Source organism: Oncorhynchus nerka, linkage group LG10, assembly GCF_034236695.1.
Source record: "Oncorhynchus nerka isolate Pitt River linkage group LG10, Oner_Uvic_2.0, whole genome shotgun sequence".
NCBI classification, from domain to species: domain Eukaryota; kingdom Metazoa; phylum Chordata; class Actinopteri; order Salmoniformes; family Salmonidae; genus Oncorhynchus; species Oncorhynchus nerka.
In genome coordinates this window covers 11,903,144-11,930,768 of record NC_088405.1, presented here as the reverse complement: position 1 = coordinate 11,930,768, position 27,625 = coordinate 11,903,144, and the positions used below count along the sequence as shown (strand labels likewise).

The window sequence follows — 27,625 nt, the reverse complement described above, 5'->3', positions numbered from 1 at the left end:
TAAAATAAAGATTTTTATTAAGAATTATTTGCATAAAACATTTAGGAAAATACCACAGAAACATCATCAGCTTACAAAATGTTGTTCATGAAAATAATAACTTTTTAAGACAAAAACCCATCAACATTTATACACCATTGCATACAGTATTTATAAACCATACATACAGTATTTGGGTAAATTATGACATGAAAAGTAACTGATGCATTTGATGTGGAACCACGGTCAGCATGCCAAAGTGCACCTTATCCCCTATGCCGTGCACTAGTTTTGATCAGAGCCCTAATATAGTGCACTAGGGAATAGGGTGCCATTTGGGATGTTCCATAGTGTTGATTACATCACAATGCTCTGAGAACTCTGGGATAGATAGCACATGTGATTATTAATATGACATAGCCATTACCAGGGAATACCACAGTGCTACCTACCACTGGTCCTGTCGAAATATTTTAGAAATGCATCCTTCCTTCCTACCTCACCTGAAGTCATCACGGATCTCATTTTGGTTGGATTGGTGGAAGTAATAAGGTGGTCACCTTGCTTTCAGATATACTATCACTTGTAGCTCAGTGAGTGACAGGATAGGTCAAGGAAACAAGGACGCATCTCTGAAGTATTCCAACAGTGACTGACTGGACACTCCCAGAATCTTCCTCTGAGGGAATCTGAGTACCTCGCCACTCTTCAGAGCTATAGCATTTGTAGAGATTGAACATGCTAAACTCTCAACTGGCTTTATTGTAGATGTACAGGACATAGAACACTTTACCCAAAGTGGACACTACCCAAAGCTGTTATAACAGCTGACGTAACAGGTCATGACAGTTTTTTATGCTCAACCTTTATAAATGTTTTTAGATTTTTGGGGTATTTTTACCTCTTTTTCTCCCCAATTGGTAGTTACAGTCTTGTCCCATCGCTGCAACTCCCCTACGGACTCGGGAGAGGCGAAGGTCGAGAGCCGTGCGTCCTCCTAAACACGACCCAGCCAAGCCGCACTGCTTCTTGACACAATGTCCACTTAACCCAGAAGACATTCGCACCAATGTGTCGGAGAAAACACAGTGTCACCTGGCGACCGTGTCACCTGCTGACCGTGTCGGCGTGCATAGCGCCCGGCCCGCCACAGGAGTCGCTAGAGCGCGATGGGACAAGAGCATCCCAGCCGGCCAAACCCTCCTCTAATCCAAACGACACTGGGCCAATTGTGCGCCGCCCCTTGGGTCTCCCGGTCGCGGCCGGCTGCGACAGAGCCTGGACTCAAACCAGGATCTCTAGTGGCACAGCTAGAACAGTGTCTTAGACCACCGGGCCACTCTGGAGGCTCTATGACCAACATTACACTGCAACATAACACTGTCACGGAACATGGAACAGTAGACCGTTGAATCGGGACATTAGAACTACAAGGTTCTATCTCATAAAAGGTCCTCCTGAGATAGTCGGCTTTAAAGTTCCGAACCCTCATTGGTTTGAAAGGTGTGAACCATTTCAACATGATTTGGGGTTATTTCATGGAAGGTGTAAGGCCATTATAACAGCCCACTTCAAGTAAAGTGTCAACAAAAACATACTATCACGTGTTTATCTTAACCTTTGTCCTCCTTTTCCTCAAAAGCATATTCATCATGTTAAAACCACAAAGCATTGATTACTTCTGTTGGCAGAGAACTCAACCCATCTAACTCTGAGACTGATTGAGTGATATAAAAATAAAAAGTACATTCATATCATATTCATATAGCCAGTTGAGTTACCTTTGCCCTGAAAATATCTCTATGTCTGTTCACATGTTCTGACCACATTCTTGCACAGACAAAATGACTAAGCATTTGCTAACGGAGACTGCCAGAAGCATTTCCCACAGGCTGAGAATGTGCCAAGTCACTGCGGTGGAGTGAAAAAGGCCCAGGCAGCCAAGGAGTCAAAATGGGCACCTTCTTGCCCCATTCCACTGGCTGGGGTAAAGGGGTTCTGTAAGTTCTTGAGGGCCTGGATGTTGTTGGAGTTGCTATTGGTGCTCTCATGCCTTGCTGTCTCCATGGTGATGCCGTTGCTGTTACTCATAGGCCGGGGAAGGAGGTTGGCGTACGACTGCTGCTGCTGGCCGTCCGAGGCGGAGAAGGAACAAGAGGCGGTCATCTGGCCCTCCTGTCCCCCAGTTAGGGGCTCCTGCTTCAGTTGGAAGGTGGCCTGAGGGCCCCCTCCTCCCACCAGGCCCTGGATGATCTCATCACTCTCCACGCTATCCAGGAGGAAGCCCAACCCCAGGGACCCCACTTCGCCACCGTTGCTCCAGGGTGCCTGGAGGCCCAGGGTCTGGGTCTGACTCCCCTGGGTCTGCCCTTCCTGGCTCCCCATGCCCTGGGTAAAGGATGGCCCTTTCCTCTGGTGGAGCTGCTGCTGTCTATGCTGTTGGTGGTGGAAGTGCTGCCGCTGGTGAGGGTGCTGGGGGTGAGGCTGCTGGTGGTGGAGCTGGAGATCAGGCCCACCGGGCAGGGCATGACTGGCCGAAGGACCCTGGAGATTGGGCTCCAGACCCAGACATTGCAGGTCCCCCATGGTGAGTTGGGGCAGGATGTTACCACCACCGCTACCACTACTGCTGCTCTCCCCTCCATGAAGGTACCCAGAGGTAACACAGTGGTTCACCTGCTGTTGCTGCATACCGTTACCCTGGTTACTACCGGTGCTCGAGGGGTTAATTCTGATGGTCTCCAGGGACAAAGTCGGGTTGGGTTGGGGCCACATCTGGTTGATGGATGTCATCATTGTGCGCTGCTGAGGGCTATGTTGTTGGTAATGTTGGTTGGCGTGGTTGTACATGGTAGGAGGGGTTTGACGCATCATAGCGGGAGAGGGCTGTTTCATGTACATGTTGTTGATGTCTGGCAAAGAGGAGGTTTGGAGATTAGTGTTGTTGTGTATATAGAAATACATCTCTACAACAAGGCTTAAATAAAGCCTTGTCTCAGAGCAAAACAATACATCTCTATAACAAGGCTTAAATACAGCCTGGTCTCAGAGCAAAACAATACATATCTACAACAAGGCTTAAATACAGCCTGGTCTCAGAGCAAAAACGTCAAATATTTTCCTAAAATCCAAGCCACTCTATTTAGTGTGATATGTATAACGTGAACGTGGAGCTAGCGACTCAAATGTTGTGAGTTCGAATCTCATCACGGACAAGTTTAGCGTTTTAGCTAATTAGCAATTTTGCAACTACTTACTACTTTTTAGCTACTTTGCAACTAATTAACATGTTAGCTAACCCTTCCGCTAACTATAACCTTTACCATTTAACCTAACTCCTGACCCAAACCATATCATAATAAACTAGTTGAACGTAATATATCATACTAAAGCAGTTGAACGTAATATATCACACTAAACTAGTCAAACCTCCAACTTAAAAAAATGAATATATTATTGAACCTTTATTTAACGAGGCAAGTCAGTTAAGAACAAATTCTTATTTACAATGATGGCCTACCCCGGCCAAACCCTCCCCTTACCCGGATGATGCTGTGCCAATTGTGAGCCACACTATGGGACTCCCGATCACGGGCCGGTTGTGATGCAGCCCGGGATCGAACCAGGGTCTGTAGTGATGCCTCTAGCACAGCGATGCAGTGCCTTAGACCACTGCACCACTCGGGAGCCCAAAAACACTAAACTAGTCGAATGTAATACATCACATTAAACGGGTCAAATGCGATCAAGGTGTAGGATACTATACGTCCTGCAATTCGTATTATATTGTACGACCGCTATTACATTGGTAGGCCAATGTAATGTAACCTAATGTAAAGTAACATATCATGCTAAATAGAGTGGCATGGATTTCGTAAAATATAATATGTTTTGCTCTGAGACCAGGTTGTTAAATAAAGTTCCATCAATATCACGACTTTCGTGCGTTTATTTCAGTAGGAGATATTATGTGTGTGTGTGTGAGAGTGTGTGTGTGCATTCCACAGACAGACACAGATAAAGAGAGGTAGCAGGTGGTTTAAATCAAATCAAATCACATTTTATTTGTCACATACACATGGTTAGCAGATGTTAATGCGAGTGTAGCGAAATGCTTGTGCTTCTAGTTCCGACAATGCAGTAATAACCAACAAGTAATCTAACCTAACAATTCCAAAACTACTACCTTATAGACACAATCATAGTTTACTCATTCATATTGACTGCTCTAAGATAAGAGGATCAGTGTCTGGGTCTAGGTCGGGGTTGGTTACGTGGTTTGTGTGTGTGTGTGTGTGTTCTCTTACCTTTCCTCATGGACTGGACCATGGGACTGTGTGGTACTGCCTTCGGTCTGTTCATGGGATTCATTCCACCTAAACGTAGGTGTGTGTGTGTGTGTCTTACCTTTCTTGGACTGGGCTTTCCTCATGGACTGGGCCATGGGACTGTGTGGTACTGCCTTCGGTCTGTTAATGGGATTCATTCCACCTAAACGTAGGTGTGTGCGTGTGTGTGTTCTCTTACCTTTCCTCATGGACTGGGCCATGGGACTGTGTGGTACTGCCTTCAGTCTGTTCATGGGATTCATTCCACCTAAAGGTAGGTGTGTGTGTGTGTGTTCTCTTACCTTTCCTCATGGACTGGGCCATGGGACTGTGTGGTACTGCCTTCGGTCTGTTCATGGGATTCATTCCACCTAAAGGTAGGAACCCGGGTAAGGCTTTCATCAGGTGCTCTCTTCTCCTCTTCTTCTCCTGGCAACCATAGGGATCTGTAGCCAACACACAGATACTATGTTAAAGTGTCAGCTAGCGGAAACCAACATTCACATGGTATGTTCCTGATTAATAGAGCAGTCAATATGAATGAGTAAACTATGATTACAACAGAGATGACTTCCTCACCCTTGTCGTCGGGTAGATATCTGAACTCCATGGGCTCGCTGACTTCCTGGTCGGTGGGACGGCGTAACTGCATGTGCACAGTGACCGGGCCGGTGATGGACGTGTCGTAGTAAGGCGGGCTCTTAAAGACGATGGCCACCTGGCGGTGAACGTCAGCCTGGGAGAAGGAGCCCTTAGCCTCCCAGCCAGGAGTGAAGAAACGCACCTCAATGTCATCTGGACAGGAGCAGGGAATGGGAGGGATGAGGAGATGAAGGAATGAGTGAATAGGAGAGGAGAGACAAGGACTATGACTAAGGAAGTGTTTGGATGGATGGATGGATGTATAGATGGATGTATGGATGGATGGATGAATGAATGGATGGATGGATGGATGTATGGCTGGCTGGATGGCTGGCTGGCTGGATGGATGGATGGATGGATGAATGATGGATGGATGGATGGATGGATGGATGGATGGATGGATGGATGGATGGATGAATGGATGGATGTATGGCTGGATGGATGGATGAATGGATGGATGGATGGATGGATGGATGGATGGATGGATGGATGATGGATGGATGAAAAGAGACACATATAGCATCACAACCGGCCCGTGATCGGGAGTCCCATAGCAGTACATTGTGATCCATGGAAGAGAAGGTGAGAATACATATTTTCAATTTCTTTCCAATCTGTGGACATACTGTACCTTTCTGGACTTTATCACACAGCAGAAAGATCTCGTCTCCTCCCTTCACACAGCCACTGTTCCTGTTGACCCGACAGATACGCAGCTCAGCCGTGTTCGGAGCCCCTTGGTGACAAAGGTTACAGGAGAGGAGGTGGCAAAGGTTACACGGTGTGTGTGTGTGTGTGCGTGCGTGTGTGTATGTGCGTGCGTGCGTGTGTGTGTGTGCGTGCATGTGTGCGTGCGTGTGTGTATGTGCGTGCGTGCGTGTGTGCTCAAGCATGCCATGTATGTATATTGTAAGTGAAATCTCTTTAACCCTACACTCTTGTCAGGTATGTCTGGTAAAGAATAACTTTCACCAGTTTCAGTCGGACAGTTTAACACCAGAGCACTAGGGACAGACGACACGGGCATCAAGTTATTTTGGAGTGCTCTCTAACGAGATAGAGAATCACATGCATGCTTTCATATGAGGAAGTGAACCACGGCAACAGTGCTGCTTAAAACATTCATGTTAATGTTGAGTTTGTGGTCTGCTTGCTTCCTCTTTGTCTATAAACAGAATAGACAGAGAATGTAGCCAGGTCGTCATAAGATAGCATTAGCGTAGTAGTCACTCTTGGTTGTCTTAGATGAGGTTGGTGCTAGCTAGCTTTAGCCCGGCTAGGGTTAGTCCTAGCTAGTGCTAGCCTGGCTACAGCGCTCCCTGGTAATGTATATAGAGGTCTGTAAGCAAGCTAGGGTTAGCCTAGCTACTGGATACTCTCTGTTGCTGTAGATGGGGGTGGTGCTAGCGAGCATTAGCCTGGCTAGCGTTGGTGCTAGCATTAGCCTGGCTATTTTACGGTTATCTGGTTATATGGAGTTATTTTAGCTAGCTAGCATTAGCATAGCTATAGTCACTGTTGTCGTAGATGAGGTTTGTGCCAGGGTTAGCCTGGCTATTGAACGTCAAGGCTAGCTAGTGATAGCCTAGATATGCTCACTGTTGTCGTAGATGAGGTTTATGCTAGGGTAAGCCTGACTATTGAACGTCAAGGCTAGCTAGTGATAGCCTAGCTATACTCACTGTTGTCGTAGATGAGGTTTGTGCTAGGGTAAGCCTGACTATTGAACGTCAAGGCTAGCTAGTCATAGCCTAGATCTACTCACTGTTGTCGTAGATGAGGTTTGTGCTAGTGTAAGCCTGACTATTGAACGTCAAGGCTAGCTAGTCATAGCCTAGCTATACTCACTGTTGTCGTAGATGAGGTTTGTGCTAGGGTAAGCCTGACTATTGAACGTCAAGGCTAGCTAGTCATAGCCTAGATCTACTCACTGTTGTCGTAGATGAGGTTTGTGCTAGGGTAAGCCTGACTATTGAACGTCAAGGCTAGCTAGTCATAGCCTAGATCTACTCACTGTTGTCGTAGATGAGGTTTGTGCTAGTGTAAGCCTGACTATTGAACGTCAAGGCTAGCTAGTGATAGCCTAGCTATACTCACTGTTGTCGTAGATGAGGTTTGTGCTAGGGTAAGCCTGACTATTGAACGTCAAGGCTAGCTAGTGATAGCCTAGCTATACTCACTGTTGTCGTAGATGAGGTTTGTGCTAGGGTAAGCCTGACTATTGAACGTCAAGGCTAGCTAGTGATAGCCTAGCTATACTCACTGTTGTCGTAGATGAGGTTTGTGCTAGGGTAAGCCTGACTATTGAACGTCAAGGCTAGCTAGTGATAGCCTAGCTATACTCACTGTTGTCGTAGATGAGGTTTGTGCTAGGGTAAGCCTGACTATTGAACGTCAAGGCTAGCTAGTGATAGCCTAGCTATACTCACTGTTGTCGTAGATGGGGTTTGTGACAATGGGGTTGAGCGCGCGGTTGTAGTGTCCGCTGTCGTCCTGTAGGAACACCTGCAGACAGAGACGCACCACGTTCAGGTCGTACTCCTCGGTCTGTAACAGCTGCTCCCGTGGCACTGCGGGGACATCAATCAGTCAGTCAGCCAATCAAACGTCAAGTAAATATACACACGCACACGCGCACAACACACACACACACACACACACACACACACACACACACACATGACCTTGTTCAGTGGTTGAATACGTGAGTAGTAAACAGGCTACTCGTTTCCACGTAGTTGAAACACTATTGGCCACAATAGGAAAGAGAAACATCATCTCTCTTCAAAAAAGTTAAAATACGATAGACAGAGAAGGAAAGGGAGACTGGGTTGCACAGGGATCTAAGAGAGAGCGGTAGGGCATGAAAGAGAGAGAGAGAGAGAGAGAGAGAGAGAGCTAGAGAGAGAGTGTGCGGCCCTAAACAGAGAGTACACAGTGGCAGAACAGCTGACCACTGTGACTGACCCAAACTTAAGGAAAGCTTTGACTATGTACAGACTTAGTGAGCATAGCCTTGCTATTGAGAAAGGTCGCCGTAGGCAGACATGGCTCTCAAGAGAAGACAGGCTATGTGCTCACTGCCCACAAAATGAGGTGGAAACTGAGCTGCACTTCCGAACCTCCTGCCCAATGTATGACCATATTAGAGAGACATATTTCCCTCAGATTACACAGATCCACAAAGGATTTGAAAACAAATCCAATTTTGATAAACTCCCATATCTACTGGGTGAAATTCCACAGTGAGAGAGAGAGAGAGAGCGAGAGAGATAGGGGAGTGTGAAAGAGAGAGAGAGCGAGGGAGAGAGAGGGAGGGAGAGAGAGAGAGAGAGAGACCCAACCAAATCATGAGAAAACAAAAAGATAATTACTTGACACATTGGAAAGAATTAACAAAAAAACTGAGCAAACTAGAATGCTATTTGGCCCTACACAGAGAGTACACAGCGGCAGAATACCTGACCAAGAACAAACACCATTGTAAATACAACCCATATTTATGCTTGTTTATTTTATATTGTGTTCCTTTTGTACGTTGTTGTACGTTGTTAAAACACTGTATATAAATAATATGACATTTGTAATGTCTTTACTGTTTTGAAACTTCTGTATGTGTAATGTTTACTGTTAATTTTTATTGTTTATTTCACTTTTGTATATTATCTACCTCACTTGCTTTGGCAATGTTAACACATGTTTCCCATGCCAATAAAGCACTTGAATTGAATTGAATTGAGAGACAGAGAGACAGAGAGAGAGAGAAAGAGAGTGTGAAAGAGAAAGAGAGAGGAGAGAGAGAGAGAGAGAGGGGGGGGAGTGTGAAAGAGAGAGAGAGCGAGGGAGAGAGAGAGAGAGGGGAGTGTGAAAGAGAGAGAGGGAGAGGGAGAGAGGGAGAGGGAGAGAGAGAGAGGGGGAGTGTGAAAGAGAGAGAGGGAGAGGGAGAGAGGGGGGAGTGTGAAAGAGAGAGAGCGAGGGAGAGAGAGAGGAGTGTGAAAGAAAGAGAGCGAGGGAGAGAGAGGGAGGGAGAGAGAGAGAGAGAGACCCAACCAAATCATGAGAAAACAAAAAGATCATTACTTGACACATTGGAAAGAATTAACAAAAAAACTGAGCAAACTGGAATGCTATTTGGCCCTACACAGAGAGTACACAGCGGCAGAATACCTGACCACTGTGACTGACCCAAACTTAAGGAAAGCTTTGACTATGTACAGACTCAGTGAGCCTTGCTATTGAGAAAGGCCGCCATAGGCAGACATGGCTCTCAAGAGAAGACAGGCTATGTGCTCACTGCCCACAAAATGAGGTGGAAACTGAGCTGCACTTCCTAACCTCCTGCCCAATGTATGACCATATTAGAGAGACATATTTCCCTCAGATTACACAGATCCACAAAGAATTCGAAAACAAACCCGATTTTGAAAAACTCCCATATCTACTGGGTGAAATTCCACAGTGTGCCATCACAGCAGCAAGATTTGTGACCTGTTGCCACGAGAAAAGGGCAACCAGTGAAGAACAAACACCATTGTAAATACAACCCATATTTATGCTTATTTATTTTATCTTGTGTCCTTTAACCATTTGTACATTGTTAAAACACTGTATATATATAATTTGACATTTGTAATGTCTTTATTGTTTTGAAACTTCTGTATGTGTAATGTTTACTGTTAATTTGGATTGTTTTTCACTTTATATATTAACTTTATATATTATCTACCTCACTTGCTTTGGCAATGTTAACACATGTTTCCCATGCCAATAAAGCCCTTGAATTGAATTGAAATTGTATTGAGAGAGAGAGAGGGAGAGAGAGAGAGACAGAGAGAGAGGCAGAGAGAGAGTTAGAGAGAGAGGGAGGGAGTGAGTGAGTGAGTGAGTGAGTGAGTGAGTGAGTGAGTGAGTGAGTGAGAGATGTGCAGTAGAGCGTTGGAGCGTGTCTTACAAGACGTCTACCCTCTACCCGTTGGGCTCTGACATGGGGCACGTGGGAGGTTCCCCCAGCCTCACACGCAGGTAGTGCTTAAGTTAGGGTGGTTAGAAACGTCACAGATACAACCCACAGACTCTTAGACCTACTCATCCACACACAGAGATATAGGTCTCCCCCCCCCCACACACACACATATACACATGCATTAACGGTTTTGACAGCCCAAAAGTGTCACACCCCCACACACACGTACGGTGACCATGTTTCATATCAGCCCACGCTTTCTCTCTTTCTGCCTCTCTCTTTCTCTTTCTGCCTCTCTCTTTCTGCCTCTCTCTTTCTCTCTCTCTTTCTCTTTCTGCCTCTCTCTTTATCATTCTCTTTCTGCCTCTCTCTTTCTTTTTCTGCCTCTTTCTGCCTCTCTCTTTCTCTTTCTGCCTCTCTCTTTCTGCCTCTCTCTTTCTCTTTCTGCCTCTCTCTTTCTTTTTCTGCCTCTTTCTGCCTCTCTCTTTCTCTTTCTGCCTCTCTCTTTCTGCCTCTCTCTCTCTGTCTGTGTTCTCTCTTTCTGCCTCTCTCTTTCTCTTTCTGTCTCTCTATCTCTCTGCCCCCCCTCTCTCTCTCGTGGGCTCTATTTACAATGGTGTTTGTTCTTCACTGGTTGTCCTTTTCTTGTGGCAACAGGTCACACATCTTGCTGCTGTGATGGCACACTGTGGTATTTCACCCAGTAGATATGGGAGTTTATCAAAATTGGGTTTTCATATTCTTTGTGGAATCTGAGAAAAATATGTGTCTCTAATATGGTCATACATTTGGCAGGAGGATAGGAAGTGCAGCTCAGTTTCCACCTCATTTTGTGGGCAGTGAGCACAAAGCCTGTCTTCTCTTGAGAGCCAGGTCTGCCTACGGCGGCCTTTCTCAATAGCAAGGCTATGCTCACTGAGTCTGTACATAGTCAAAGCTTTCCTTAAGTTTGGGTCAGTCACAGTGGTCAGGTATTCTGTCACTGTGTAGTCTCTGTTTGGGGCCAAATAGCATTCTAGTTTGCACTGTTTTTTTGTTAATTCTTTCCAATGTGTCAAGTAATTATCTTTTTGTTTTCTCATGATTTGATTGGGTCTAATTGTGCTGCTGTCCTGGGGCTCTGTGGGGTGTGTTTGTGTTTGTGAACAGAGCCCCAGGACCAGTTTGCTTAAGGGACTCTTCTTCAGTTTCATCACTCTGTAGGTGATGGCTTTGTTATGGAAGGTTTGGGAATCGCTTCCTTTTAGGTGGTTGTAGAATTTAACGGCTCTTTTCTGGATTTTGATAATTAGTGGGTATCGGCCAAATGCATTATTTGGTGTTTTACGTTGTACACTGAGGATATTTTTGCAGAATTCTGCATGCAGAGTCTTAATTTGGTGTTTGTCCCATTTTGTGAATTCTTGGTTGGTGTGCGGACCCCAGACCTCACAACCATAAAGGGCAATGGGTTCCATAACTGATATAAGTATTTTTAGCCAGATCCTAATTGGTATGTTGAATTTTATATTCCTTTTGAATGCCCTTCTTGTCTCTCTCTCTCTCTGGGTTCTCTCTCTCTCTGGGTTCTCTCTCTCTCTCTGGGTTCTCTCTCTCTCTGGGTTCTTTTTCACTCTCTGGGTTCTCTCTCTCTCTCTGGGTTCTCTCTCTCTCTCTGGGTTCTCTCTCTCTCTTTGGGTTCTCTTTCACTCTCTGGGTTCTCTTTCTCTCTCTGGGTTCTCTCTCTCTCTGGGTTCTCTCTCTCTCTGGGTTCTCTCTCTCTCTGGGTTCTCTCTCTCTCTCTCTGGGTTCTCTCTCTCTCTCTGGGTTCTCTCTCTCTCTCTGGGTTCTCTTTCACTCTTTGGGTTCTCTCTCTCTCTCTGGGTTCTCTTTCACTCTCTGGGTCCTCTCCTTCTCTCTCTCTGCGTTCTCTCTAGAGGTTATCCCTCCTACAGCATCACCATTGTGACGCCTAGTGATGTCACCGCAGGTGGAAATATCAGTGTGTGTATAAGTGTGTATGTCTGTGTGTAGGTGTGTGTAACGCAGACTTGAGAAACGAGACTGTCGGGGCACCAATGACGACATCTGACTCGAAAGAGAGAGGGAAGGAGGAAGAGGGGAGTGAGGGAGGGGCTTAGAGAGGGGGAGAGAGGGAAGGAGGAAGAGGGGAGTGAGGGGCTTAGAGAGGGGGAGAGAGGGAAGGAGGAAGAGGGGAGTGAGGGGCTTAGAGAGGGGGAGAGAGGGAAGGAGGAAGAGGGGAGTGAGGGAGGGGCTTAGAGAGGGGGAGAGAGGGAAGGAGGAAGAGGAGAGTGAGGGAGGGGCTTAGAGAGGGGGAGAGAGGGAAGGAGGAAGAGGGGAGTGAGGGAGGGGCTTAGAGAGGGGGAGAGAGGGAAGGAGGAAGAGGGGAGTGAGGGAGGGGCTTAGAGAGGGGGAGAGAGGAGAATTGACGTAGACAGCAGCCCTGGTAAAACCACAATGACCAGACAGAGCAAGGGGAAGGACGTAGGGTCCACTACTGTATGCATTAAACTGTGTATGTTGACTTGAAGTCCAACAGGCAAGCTGAGAGGGTGGCAGACATCAGCACCTCTAATAGAAGTGGAAATAGACGTTCTCACACTTGCGTGTGTGTGTGTGTGCCGGCCAGACACCGACAGACAGACGGACAGACAGGCAGACAGACAGACAGACAGACAGACAGACAGACAGGCAGGCAGGCAGACAGACAGACAGGCAGGCAGGCGGATGGACAGGCAGATAGGCTGTCAAGAAACCACCTTCAAATCCATTGATTAACCCTCAACCCAACCTGTCTAGAAACCACCTTCAAATCCATTGATTAACCCTCTGTCGAATATTGGCCTGTTGGAAACTGCAACTCCCTACTACATGGCACAGTTCAGGCTGGATCTGATTTATCTTTAGAGAAACTACAACTCCCTACTACATCACACAGTTCAGGCTGGATCTGATTTATCTTTAGAGAAACTACAACTCCCTACTACATCACACAGTTCAGGCTGGATCTGATTTATCTTTAGAGAAACTACAACTCCCTACTACATCGCACAGTTCGGGCTGGATCTGATTTATCTTTAGAGAAACTACAACTCCCTACTACATCGCACAGTTCGGGCTGGATCTGATTTATCTTTAGAGAAACTACAACTCCCTACTACATCACACAGTTCAGGCTGGATCTGATTTATCTTTAGAGAAACTACAACTCCCTACTACATCACACAGTTCGGGCTGGATCTGATTTATCTTTAAGGGAAACTGTGCATTGAGCTCACAGGAACAAAAAATGAACAAAATGGAATTCAATTTTTTTAAATGCTGTCAGCCATTTCCCCATGTAGAAGCAGACCTAGTGGTCTGAATACATAAACGGAAGGGGGCTGTGTGTGTGTGTGTGTGTGTATGTGTATGTGTGTGTATGTGTGTGTGTGTGTGTATGTGTGTATGTGTGTGTGTGTATGTGTGTGTGTGTATGTGTGTGTGTGTGTGTATGTGTGTGTGTGTATGTGTGTGTGTATGTGTGTGTGTGTGTATGTGTGCGTGTGTGTGTGTGTATATGTGTATGTGTGCGTGTGCGTGTGTGTGTGTCTGTATCTCTCCCTATACAGGAAGCAGCTGTGTTTCACTGCAGAAGTGAAATGTTCTTCTCTTGCCTTGCCATTCGACCATTGTCGCGACAACTCGCCACCGACCGTCACCACGGAAACAACGACCTGGACTGGAAACTCTAGTTATTCTACATTGCAGGTGTCAAACACATTCCACGGAGGGCTGAGTGTCTGTGGGTTTTCTCTCCTCCCTTGTACTTGATTGATGAATTAAGGTCACCGATTAGTAAGGACCTTCACTCACCTGGTTGTCTAGATCTTAATTGAAAGGAAAAACCAAAAACCCCGCAGACACTAGTCCCTCCATGGAATGAGTTGGACCCTTATGTTCTACAAGGTGCTCTTGTATTCTCAATTCCAATGAAACTCCTCCAAACTCACACCTGCCAAGTGTGTTGTGTGTAAAACCTATTGTCTGTCTCCATCCCAGGATTTATTTATGTGTTTCTCCTGTTTAAATCACACAACAAAGTGGTTTCACATGGACCCATAAGGGCCAGATAAACAGGGTTACTCATTTCTCCTGTTTAAATCACACAACAAAGTGGTTTCACATGGATCCATAAGGGCCAGATAAACAGGGTTACTCATTTCTCCTGTTTAAATCACACAACAAAGTGGTTTCACATGGATCCATAAGGGCCAGATAAACAGGGTTACTCATTTCTCCTTGTTTAAATCACACAACAAAGTGGTTTCACATTGATCCATAAGGGCCAGATAAACAGGGTTACTCATTTCTCCTGTTTAAATCACACAACAAAGTGGTTTCACATGGATCCATAAGGGCCAGATAAACAGGGTTACTCATTTCTCCTTGTTTAAATCACACAACAAAGTGGTTTCACATTGATCCATAAGGGCCAGATAAACAGGGTTACTCATTTCTCCTGTTTAAATCACACAACAAAGTGGTTTCACATGGATCCATAAGGGCCAGATAAACAGGGTTACTCATTTCTCCTGTTTAAATCACACAACAAAGTGGTTTCACATGGATCCATAAGGGCCAGATAAACAGGGTTACTCATTTCTCCTGTTTAAATCACACAACAAAGTGGTTTCACATTGATCCATAAGGGCCAGATAAACAGGGTTACTCATTTCTCCTTGTTTAAATCACACAACAAAGTGGTTTCACATGGACCCATAAGGGCCAGATAAACAGGGCTACTCATTTCTCCTTGTTTAAATCACACAACAAAGTGGTTTCACATGGATCCATAAGGGCCAGATAAACAGGGCTATCATGGCGCTACATTTGAGAAGAACAATCTCAATCTTAATCTCAGTCTAGATAAACATGTTGTTATCGCCGTCTTGCTTAGTCCGTCGAGCCGTAAAGAGTAGCGGACATGATGAGGTAAAACAGTCGAGGGGAGTTGAGAGGAAGTGGTGTAACGGAATTGGTACAAAGTTTAGTAACAGAACTGCTGTGTGTTATTCACATCGATGAATAATGACTCCTACTTCCTTTTAACAACACACAAGTTCTGTATGGCCAAACAGTGACCAGATTTCCTCATTTGCTATTGACAAATCAGAGCTAGCCTGTGCTACCAGTTAAGGCCCTATATCAGGGCACTCCAACCTTGTTCCGGGAGAGCTAACATCCTGTAGGTTTAAACTCCAACCCTGTTCCTGGAGAATTACTGTCCAGTAGGTTCTAACTCCAATCCTGTTTCTGGAGAGCTACTGTCCAGTAGGTTATAACTCCAACCCTGTTCCTGGAGAGCTACTGTCCAGTAGGTTATAACTCCAATCCTGTTCTTGGAGAGCTACTGTCCAGTAGGTTATAACTCCAATCCTGTTCCTGGAGAGCTTCTGTCCAGTAGGTTATAACTCCAATCCTGTTCCTGGAGAGCTACTGTCCAGTAAGTTATAACTCCAACCCTGTTTCTGGAGAACTACTGTCCAGTAGGTTCTAACTCCAACCCTGTTCTTGGAGAGCTATTGTCCAGTAGGTTATAACTCCAACCCTGTTCTTGGAGAGCTACTGTCCAGTAGGTTATAACTCCAATCCTGTTCCTGGAGAGCTACTGTCCAGTAGGTTCTAACTCCAACCCTGTTCTTGGAGAGCTACTGTCCAGTAGGTTATAACTCCAATCCTGTTCTTGGAGAGCTACTGTCCAGTAGGTTATAACTCCAATCCTGTTCCTGGAGAGCTACTGTCCAGTAGGTTCTAAATCCAACCCTGTTCCTTGAGAACTACTGTCCAGTAGGTTATAACTCCAATCCTGTTTCTGGAGAGCTACTGTCCAGTAGGTTCTAACTCCAACCCTGTTCTTGGAGAGCTACTGTCCGGTAGGTTCTAACTCCAACCCTGTTCTTGGAGAGCTACTGTCCGGTAGGTTCTAAATCCAACCCTGTTCTTGGAGAACTACTGTCCAGTAGGTTCTAACTCCAACCCTGTTCCTGGAGAGATACCGCCCAGTAGGTTTTCTGTCCAACCCTAATCTAGAGAACCTGGAGGTATCTCTCCAGGAACAGGGCTGGAGTTATAACCTACTGGACAGTATCTCTCCAGGAACAGGGCTGGACAGAAAACCTACAGGACGGTATCTATATACCATTACAATGGCTTGTATGGTAGTACTACCCAATCATTACAATGGCTTGTATGGCAGTACTTCATGTTTTCAATGTTATCAGAGGCTACACACCTTCAGCACACACACACACACACACACACACACACACACACACACACACACACCCCTCTCTCCAGCATCCAGCACTACAACTGTGTGTTATGAAAATGGGGAAGCAGGTTCACTCTTGTCTTGTAATGGAGACAACCACGACACTTTGCTGCAGAGACCCGGGGATAGAAGTTCTAGGAGGAAATTGACAGATCTATCTCCGTCTAGTTGTGGTTAGGACAGCAGTAGCCCATGTATATATATCTACTTCTCACTCTAAATGAATATGTCAGAAAGTAAATGTGAAAGAGGAGTGGGGAGAGAGGAGGAGAGAGGGGGAGAGAGAGGAAGAGGGGGAGAGAGAGGAAGAGAGGGGGGGAGAGAGAGAGGAAGAGAGGGGGAGAGAGAGGAAGAGAGGGGGAGAGAGAGAGGAAGAGAGGGGGAGAGAGGAAGAGAGGGGGAGAGAGAGGAAGAGAGGGGGGACGAGAGGGGGGAGAGAGAGAGGAAGAGAGGGGGGGAGGAGGAGAAAAGCCTGAGAGACTGTAGCTGAGAGAGAAACCCACCATTGAATGGGTTGATCCCTCTGGTCATCCTCTGCTCGATGGAGTCCTTTACCTCTCTCCTCCTCACACACTGGATACCCAGATTCTGGAAGCTGTGGATACGATGCATAGGGAAGTCAGAAACTCAGGGTCCTGGGGCACAAAATGGTCTCCATGTATAACCCACGCGGTTACACAGATACATAGACAAAGTGATATTATCTGGGGAATTCCCTCAGCACTGTGGTTTTGCAAAGTGAGGGGCCATCCATTTGGACTAGTGTGTGTGTGTGTGATCACATCCAAAACAACTGGAGGAACTCCCACAACATGACTCTGCCCTTGACAAGGGGGTGGTGATGCAAATGACAGTGAAACGGGTGATGATGGTGATGGTGATGATGATAGTGATGGTGACTAAAAGTGGAAAATAATGATGATGGTGGTGACTGTGTTAATTATAATGGTGATGATGGTGATGATAATGGTAACAGTGTGTGAGAGATAAACTAAAGTGGATGATGACGATGGGGTAAAGTGATGAAGGGTGACTCACGCGAAGACCTTGCGTTCTGGGCCAAACTCAGCTTCGTAGAATCCCTCCTTGCAGTCCTTGCCCACCAAGTCATGGGGGTGGGGCCTAAAGGGCTCGTTCTTGGTTACCAGGGAAACGCGCACTTTGCCCTTCCCACAGTAGTTCAGAATCTGATGGGGAAAGACAGGAGGGGTAAACATTTAAAGAAGGAAGTGAATACAGGGCGTTCAGGTCGTTATTGTAAAAGAGATTATTTACCGGGTTAAATAAAGGATAAATACACGAATAAAAGAGGAACATAGAGAAGAGAAGAGAGAGAAGAGAGGAGAAGTAGAGAGAGGAGAAGAGAAGAGAGGAGAAGAGAAGAGAGGAGAAGAGAAGAGAGAGAAGAGAGGAGAAGTAGAGATAGGAGAAGAGAAGAGAGGAGAAGAGAGGAGAAGAGAAGAGAGGAGAAGTAGAGAGAGGAGAAGAGAAGAGAGGAGAAGAGAGGAGAAGAGAGGAGAAGAAGTAGAGAGAGGAGAAGAGAGAGAGGAGAAGTAGAGAGAGGAGAAGAGAGAGAGGAGAAGTAGAGAGAGGAGAAGAGAGGAGAAGAGAAGAGAGGAGAAGAGAGGAGAAGAAGTAGAGAGAGGAGAAGAGAGAGAGAAGTAGAGAGAGGAGAAGAGAGAGAGGAGAAGTAGAGAGAGGAGAAGAGAGGAGAAGAGTAGAGAAGAGAGGAGAAGAGGAGAAGTGGAGAGAGGAGAAGTGGAGAGAAGAGAAGAGAGAGAGGAGAAGAGAAGAGAGAGAGGGAGAAGAGAGAGAGAGGAGAAGAGAAGAGAAGAAGTGGAGAGAGGAGAAGTGGAGAGAGGAGAAGAGAGAGAGAGGAGAAGAGAAGAGAGGAGAAGAGAGAGAGAGAGGAGAAGAGAAGAGAGGAGAAGAGAGAGAAGAGAGAGGAGAAGAGAAGAGGAGAAGTAGAGAGGAGAAGAGAGTAAGAGGAGAAGAGGAGAAGTGGAGAAGAGAAGAGAGATGAGAAGAGAAGAGAAGAGGGGAAGTGGAGAGAGGAGAAGAGAGAGAGGAGAAGAGAAGAGAGGAGAAGAGGAGAAGAGAAGAGAGAGGAGAAGAGAGGAGAAGAGGAGAAGTGGAGAGAGGAGAAGAGAGTGAGAGGAGAAGAGAGGAGAAGAGAATAGAGAGAGGAGAAGAGAAGAGAAGAGGAGAAGTGGAGAGAGGAGAAGAGAGAAGAGGAGAAGAGAGGAGAATATAAGAGAAGAGAAGTGGAGAGAGGAGAAGAGAGAAGATAAGAGGAGATAAGATAACAGAAGAGAAGAGAGGGGAGAGGAGAACAGAGGAGGAGAGAAGAGAGAAGAAGAGAGGAGATGAGAGGAGAAGAGGAGAAGAGAGGAATCAATAACATGGACAACATCAGTGAAAACAGCAGAAAGTTGTTAGTAGACCAGAGAGTCTAGAATACTAGTAATGACATCACTAATCATTAAATCTCTTTATCATTTCATCACAGCTGTCTGTGAGTGGTTTTCACAGGGCTGGAGCAGGAAGGAGTGGCTATGTGTTCAGATGGGCCGAGAGAGTAGAAACTATTCAAAACAGAGATACCTTGCTCATGGGGTCAGAGAGGACTAGATTTAGTGACAAATACTGGCTCGAATACTGCAATACACTAGTGACTAGGATATGGTCCTGTATATACTCCTCAGGGTTAGCGTATTATGATACACTAGTGTATATACTGTAGTATTAGTGCTGAGATGGATATGCTGTAGTATTAGTGTTGAGATGGATATACTGTAGTATTAGTGTTGAGATGGATATACTGTAGTATTAGTGTTGAGATGGATATACTGTAGTATTAGTGTTGAGATGGATATACTGTATGTATTAGTGTTGAGATGGATATACCGTAGTATGTATTAGTGTTGAGATGGATATACTGTAGTATTAGTGTTGAGATGGATATACTGTAGTATTAGTGTTGAGATGGATATACTGTAGTATTAGTGTTGAGATGGATATACTGTAGTATGTATTAGTGTTGAGATGGATATACTGTAGTATGTAGTGTTGAGATGGATATACTGTAGTATTAGTGTTGAGATGGATATACTGTAGTATTAGTGTTGAGATGGATATACTGTAGTATTAGTGTTGAGATGGATATACTGTAGTATTAGTGTTGAGATGGATATACTGTAGTATTAGTGTTGAGATGGATATACTGTAGTATTAGTAGATGGATATACTGTTGAGTGTGGATATACTGTAGTATTAGTGTTGAGATGGATATACTGTAGTATTAGTGTTGAGTGGATATACTGTAGTATTAGTTGAGATGGATATACTGTAGTATTAGTGTTGAGATGGATATACTGTGTATTAGTGTTGAGATGGATATACTGTAGTATTAGTGTTGAGATGGATATACTGTAGTATTAGTGTTGAGATGGATATACCGTAGTATGTATTAGTGTTGAGATGGATATACTGTAGTATTAGTGTTGAGATGGATATACCGTAGTATGTATTAGTGTTGAGATGGATATACCGTAGTATGTATGTGTTGAGATGGATATACTGTAGTATTAGTGCTGAGGATATACTGTGGATATTGAGATGGATATACTGTATATAGTGTTGAGATGGATATACTGTAGTATTAGTGTTGGATATACTGTAGTGTTGAGATGGATATACTGTAGTATTAGTGTTGAGATATACTGTAGTATTAGTGTTGAGATGGATATACTGTAGTATTAGTGTTGAGATGGATATACTGTAGTATTAGTGTTGAGATGGATATACCGTAGTATTAGTGTTGAGATGGATATACTGTAGTATTAGTGTTGAGATGGATATACTGTAGTATGTATTAGTGTTGAGATGGATATACTGTAGTATTAGTGCTGAGATGGATATACTGTAGTATTAGTGCTGAGATGGATATACTGTAGTATTAGTGTTGAGATGGATATACTGTAGTATTAGTGCTGAGGTGGATATACTGTAGTATGTATTAGTGTTGAGGTGGATATACTGTAGTATTAGTGTTGAGGTGGATATGCTGTAGTATTAGTGTTGAGGTGGATATACTGTAGTATTAGTGTTGAGGTGGATATACTGTAGTATTAATGCTGGGCATTTTCTGCATTTCAGTTAGATTTTTTTATTTTATTTCCACGGTTTTCAAGTTCAATTCTTTTTTTGATATTAAATAAATGATCAAATAATTATAATAAAATTATTATATTTGTGTAATGGAAAATCCAAAGCCAAAAATGTTGAATATTCTATTGCCAAAACAAAGAACAAATTCCATTGTCTCTGTCAGGTCCCAATAGAAAAATAGTACATTACTATGAAATAATCCAATATTTCAGTTGTGTATATTAGTTTTTATTTGATGACTTTATCATTTTTGTATTCTTTAAAGTCATCATCTCATCTCAGGCAGTAACAGTCAGTCAGCCAGGCCATCTAACGTTATGTTCTCCCCATACTGTACTGTCATCCTGTTTAGCTAGGCTAACCTGCCTAAATATACTGCGGAGCTGTCTGTAGTCATCCTACCTAGCTAGGCTAACCTGCCTAAATATACTGCAGAGCTGTCTGTAGTCATCCTGTTTAGCTAGGCTAACCTGCCTAAATATACTGCAGAGCTGTCTGTAGTCATCCTGTTTAGCTAGGCTAGCCTGCCTAAATATACTGCAGAGCTGTCTGTAGTCATCCTGTTTAGCTAGGCTAACCTGCCTAAATATACTGCAGAGCTGTCTGTAGTCATCCTGTTTAGCTAGGCTAGCCTGCCTAAATATACTGCAGAGCTGTCTGTAGTCATCCTGTTTAGCTAGGCTAGCCTGCCTAAATATACTGCAAAGCTGTGTGTAGTCATCCTGTTTAGCTAGGCTAGCCTGCCTAAATATACTGCGGAGCTGTCTGTAGTCATCCTGTTTAGCTAGGCTAACCTGCTTAAGTAAGCTGCAGAGCTGTCTGTAGTCATCCTGTTTAGCTAGTCTAACCTGCCTAAATATACTGCAGAGCTGTCTGTAGTCATCCTGTTTAGCTAGGCTAACCTGCCTAAATATACTGCAGAGCTGTCTGTAGTCATCCTGTTTCGCTAGGCTAACCTGCCTAAATATACTGCAGAGCTGTCTGTAGTCATGCTGTTTAGCTAGGCTAGCCTGCCTAAATATACTGCAGAGCTGTCTGTAGTCATCCTGTTTAGCTAGGCTAACCTGCCTAAATATACTGCAGAGCTGTCTGTAGTCATCCTGTTTAGCTAGGCTAACCTGCCTAAATATACTGCAGAGCTGTCTGTAGTCATCCTATCTATCTAGGCTAACCTGCCTAAATATACTGCAGAGCTGTCTGTAGTCATCCTGTTTAGCTAGGCTAGCCTGTCTAAATATACTGCAGAGCTGTCTGTAGTCATCCTGTTTAGCTAGGCTAGCCTGCCTAAATATACTGCAGAGCTGTCTGTAGTCATCCTATCTATCTAGGCTAACCTGCCTAAATATACTGCAGAGCTGTCTGTAGTCATCCTGTTTAGCTAGGCTAGCCTGCCTAAATATACTGCAGAGCTGTGTGTAGTCATCCTGTTTAGCTAGGCTAGCCTGCCTAAATATACTGCAGAGCTGTCTGTAGTCATCCTGTTTAGCTAGGCTAACCTGCCTAAATATACTGCAGAGCTGTCTGTAGTCATCCTATCTAGCTAGGCTAACCTGCCTAAATATACTGCAGAGCTGTCTGTAGTCATCCTGTTTAGCTAGGCTAGCCTGCCTAAATATACTGCAGAGCTGTCTGTAGTCATCCTGTTTAGCTAGGCTAGCCTGCCTAAATATACTGCGGAGCTGTCTGTAGTCATCCTGTTTAGCTAGGCTAACCTGCTTAAGTAAGCTGCAGAGCTGTCTGTAGTCATCCTGTTTAGCTAGTCTAACCTGCCTAAATATACTGCAGAGCTGTCTGTAGTCATCCTGTTTAGCTAGGCTAACCTGCCTAAATATACTGCAGAGCTGTCTGTAGTCATCCTATCTAGCTAGGCTAACCTGCCTAAATATACTGCAGAGCTGTCTGTAGTCATCCTATCTAGCTAGGCTAGCCTGCTTAAGTATGCTGCCGAGTTGTCTGACAAAACCCTTTCACTAGCTCTTCAAAGTAGATAAGGCATACTTTCATGAACTCTCTATCCCTCTCTATCTCATCGTTGTGTTGTGTACATTCCTCTCTCATGCGGTGGCGTATGCGGTCTGTGTTTATCTAACCTAACTTAGCAGGCATAAAAGTGTATCCATCTGTGTCAGAGCCGGAAAAGAACAGGGGCAATGGATTATGGTCATTGTAGTAATTACGCAGTCCCTGCGCTGAACTAGGTTCAATATTTGCTTTATGAAAACTACAACTCCCTTCAGCCCAGCGTCTCATATAGTTCTTGATTTGATTTCTCTCCAGAGAAACGACGCGTTGGACTAAATGGAATTCAAGTAATTGAACCGATGTCGGTGAATTAGTTTTTTAATAACCGCGCCCCCCCGAATATTCGGTTAATTGTTCAACACTATGTAGTATATACCTACAGTAGGACAGTAGGTTCAATTCCCAGGACCGTATGTAAAATGTACGCACACATGACTGTAAGTCAGATAAAAGTGTCTGTTAAATGGCATATGACTATGATATTATTTGCTTACCTGTATAGTGGGGTATGACCTGTTGTTGTCAGAGCTCCTCTCTCCAGGGATGCTGCCTGCAGAGCGGCCCTCGCACTTGTACCTGAAGCGCATGCCCCTCTGTTTGGGCTGCTCAAAGATCTGAACACTGGGCTCTGCCACTGGACAACAACACAGGGAGAGAGGGTTAGATATGGTCCCCTGTAGCTCAGTTGGTACAGCATGGTGCTTGCAAGGCCAGGATAATGGGTTAGATTCCCAGGACCACCCATATGAAACATTTATACACAAATTACTGTTAGTCGCTTTGAATAAAAGTGTCTGTTAAATTATATATACAGTACCATTACTATACATTGAGTATACCAAACATTAAGAACCCCTTTCCAAATATTGAGTTAGACCCCCCCAAAAAAAAAATATTTTCCACCTTAATTTGCAAATAAATTCATTAATAATCCTACAATGTGACTTTCTCGATTTTTTTTCTCATTTTGTCTGTCATAGTTGAAGTGTACCAATGATGAAAATTACAGGCCTATCTCATCTTTTTAAGTGGGAGAACTTGCACAATTGGTGGCTGACTAAATACTTTTTTGCCCCACTGTAGTTTACTATTCCATATAGTTTATTATTCCATATAGTTTAATATTCCATATAGTTTAGTATTCCATATACCTTACTATAACATATAGTTTAGTATTCCATATAGTTTATTATTCCATATAGTTTAGTATTCCATATAGCTTAGTATTTCATATAGCTTAGTATTCCATATAGCTTAGTATTTCATATAGCTTAGTATTCCATATAGCTTAGTATTCCATATAGCTTAGTATTCCATATAGTTTATTATTCCATATAGTTTAGTATTCCATATAGTTTAGTATTTCATATAGCTTACTATTCCATATAGTTTAGTATTCCACCCCCCACCCTCCTATCTGTTAAAGGGTTAGGGTTAGAGTTAGGGGAAGGGTTAGCTGAAAGGGTTAAGGTTAGGGTTAGGGGAAGGGTTAAGGTTAGAGTTAGGGGAAGGGTTAAGGTTAGAGTTAGGGGAAGGGTTAAGGTTAGGGTTAGGGGAAGGGTTAAGGTTAGAGTTAGGGGAAGGGTTAGCTATCATGCTAAGTAGTTGCAAAGTAGCTTAAAAGTATTATGTAGTTGAAAAGTAGCTAGAAGTAACCATCTGTCTTGTGTAACAATACCAAACATACCATATGAGTGTTCTGGATTTATGTTTGCTATGTTACGTTAGTCTATGAGACCAGGCTGGTTTCCATCACAACTGCCATGATTTTCTTTTACAGTATGACTTTACTCACGTAAAAACTGTGGATGGAAACTTGGTTTGTGTCATGGAAAGAGCAGGTGTTCTTAATGTTTTGTATACTCAGTATATATATATATATATATATATATATATATATATATATATATATATATATATATATATATATCAGTTGTGTTCTGACAAGGTAGGGGGGTATACAGAAGATAGCCATATTTGGTATATATATATGTATATATATATATATATATATATATATATACATATATATATACCAAATATGGCTATCTTCTGTATACCCCCCTACCTTGTCAGAACACAACTGATTGGCTCAAACACATTTAAGAAGGAAAGAAATTCCACAAATAAACTTTTAACAAGGCACACCTGTTAATTGAAATGCGTTCCAGGTGACTACCTCAAGAAGCTGGTTGAGAGAATGCCAAGAGTGTGCAAAGCTGTCATAAAGGCAAATGATGGCTATTTGAAGAATCTCATATATAAAATATATTTTGATTTGAACACGTTTTTGGTTACTACATGTGTTATTTCATAGTTTTGATGTCTTCACTATTATTTTACAATGTAGAAAATAGTACAAATAAAGAAAAACCCTTGAAATGAGTAGGTGTTCTAAAACTTTTGACCGGTAGTGTACATATGTATTTATACTGTTTATAGATGACAATACACACTCAAATACTATACAACTATAGTGCAAAAGGCAGCCATCAAAGGTTCTGAATAGTCACTGAGAGAACAAAGGCTATGGGTAGATAATGTATTGGACAGATAATGTAGTGTATAGATAATGTATTGTATAGATAATGTATTGTATAGATAATGTATTGGGTAGATAATGTATTGTGTAGATAATGTATTGGATAGATAATGTATTGGGTATATAATGTATTGGGTAGATAATGTATTGGATAGATTGTGTATGGGATAGATAATGTATTGGATAGATAATGTACTTGGTAGATAATGTATTGGGTAGATAATGTTTTGGGTAGATCATGTTTGGGTAGATAATGTATTGGGTAGATAATGTATTGGATAGATAATGTATTACTTATCAAATATGTAGACACATCCTGAGAAATTGTCTCCATATTTACCGGCTCATTAACAATTCTGGTCGGTGAGTTTTGTAGCAAACGTTGGAGCAGGGAAGCGAACCCAGGTCACTGGTGTGAAAGACCAACACCCAAAGGCATTGTGCCAATAAGGGTTACGCCGCCCCAGGTCACTGGTGTGAAAGACCAACACCCAAAGGCATTGTGCCAATAAGGGTTACGCCGCCCCAGGTCACTGGTGTGAAAGACCAACACCCAAAGGCATTGTGCCAATAAGGGTTACGCCGCCCCAGGTCACTGGTGTGAAAGACCAACACCCAAAGGCATTGTGCCAATAAGGTCACTGTTAAAGGCATTGTGCCAATAAGCCCCAGGTCACTGGTGTGAAAGACCAACACCCAAAGGCATTGTGCCAATAAGGGTTACGCCGCCCCAGGTCACTGGTGTGAAAGACCAACACCCAAAGGCATTGTGCCAATAAGGGTTAAGCCGCCCCAGGTCACTGGTGTGAAAGACCAACACCCAAAGGCATTGTGCCAATAAGGGTTAAGCCGCCCCAGGTCACTGGTGTGAAAGACCAACACCCAAAGGCATTGTGCCAATAAGGGTTAAGCCGCTTGGTGGGAATTGTAACGTGGCTCATATAGCAAGGATCGGTACAGTATGTTAGTACACGGGGAACTCATTGACAGTCAACCACACATTGACTTCTCATAAACCCAACCTAAACCTAACCACACACACACACACACACACACACACACACACACACACACACACACACACAGACACACACAGACACACACACACGCACAGCTATGCTTTAGCAATTCTTCCTAATGAGACACCTGAAGCATGCTTACACACACTTGCCTCCCCCCTCTCATTCCCCCTCTCTCACCCTTTCACATTCTCACGCTACCTACAAACCACCTTACCAACTCAGACCTTCTCTCCACCACCTGCTGCTGAGCCTTGTTCGGTCTGTCTGTGTCTGCCTGCCTGTCTGTACATTCACATTCTCTAGCAAAAATATGACTGACATCTCTGCCAACCCAAGAATACAATTGAGGAAGTGAATGGGGAGGAACGTTATCACGGCCCAAGCTGCTCACACACACACGCACACACACACGAGAGTGAGTAACCAAATTAATGAAGTTATCAATGAAAGAATGTGAAAACAGGATGAATGAGTGACAGCTATACCAAACTAGATATTCACAATAGTTGTTCTCGGGCTATTAGATGAGACACTTTCTGCAACCCGTGCCAAATTTCAAGTAAATAACAGACACTTCCTCCTAACATATCGTGCACACCCTGTATAGACTTGGTATAGGCTACAGTAGGCTATATAGACCATTATCAGTATATGGGAACCAAGTGATTTTATATAATTTAGTCTACAACGTTTTGGCTTGTTTTTAAAGAAAAGTTTCTAAAGAAAACCCAATCTGAAAACTATCACGCGCAAATAGACAAGCACTTAAACCTTCTTTCCGTGCCGGTGATCAGTGTTGATTCTAAGACTAGTCATTTTGGCATATGTTAGGCTACATACAGTTAGCAATGTTGACCAAAAAGAAACATGTTAAACATTTAATAATAACGTGTAAGCAAACCATAGCAATTTTTTTATTTCTTATTTTTCCGCAAAAATACTTCTAAGATCATCACTATTGTGTCAATGACGAACCACATAAAAAATAACGAACCGTTAAATAATATTTACATGTGTAGCCTAAAGGTGTTATAGAATCCTACGGAAAGACCATTTTTAGCAGTCGCCTCATAATATGAATAATATCTGTAGATACTTACCATCCATGGTGTTGGTGTGTACAACCTTATCACGGGTTGTTGTCTGAATGAGAAGCTCCAGCTGGGAGAGAGAGAGAAAGTGTGTGAGAGACAGAGCGGAGACAGACAGAGAGAGAGAGAGAGAGAGAGAGAGAGAGAGAGAGAGAGAGAGAGAGTCGCCTGGGAATTCCCCGGTGTCTCCGCCCAGAATATCACAGCCTCAGATGCGCGAACGAATGTGCTGCTGTGTAAATATGGATGGGAACGCTAAAAACATATTTATCGATAGATCAATTAGCTATTCCTCTGAAAAGCATATAACTTTCGCATTTACGTTTTTAACTTGGGACAACTTTAAATGAAAACGTGTGATCAGTAGGAATGCACAGTGAGATCAGATGACATAGGCTAAGGGAATTCACCCAAATGAATTAAATGTACAGACTACGTTGATAATTGACTAGTCTATACTTGCGGAGATTTTGCCTATGCGTTGACTACCAATAATGTATTGAATATTACACGAGAGTAATATGATTTGGTTACCTGTAAACATGCCTGTATT

General features: G+C 43.7%; 1 protein-coding gene across 1 annotated transcript; it reads right to left on the bottom strand.

Moving 5' to 3' along the window:
• Positions 1–27,625, bottom strand: rel (v-rel avian reticuloendotheliosis viral oncogene homolog). The gene is made up of 10 exons (XM_065023009.1): positions 27,607–27,625; positions 27,082–27,142; positions 22,912–23,051; positions 17,264–17,412; positions 16,729–16,820; positions 7,379–7,519; positions 5,581–5,685; positions 4,887–5,102; positions 4,610–4,753; positions 1–2,891 (listed from the first exon to the last, which is right to left on the bottom strand). The coding sequence occupies exons 2-10, from the start codon at positions 27,086–27,088 to the stop codon at positions 1,888–1,890; spliced, it is 1,998 nt and encodes a 665-aa protein (XP_064879081.1). The 5' UTR covers positions 27,089–27,142; positions 27,607–27,625; the 3' UTR covers positions 1–1,887.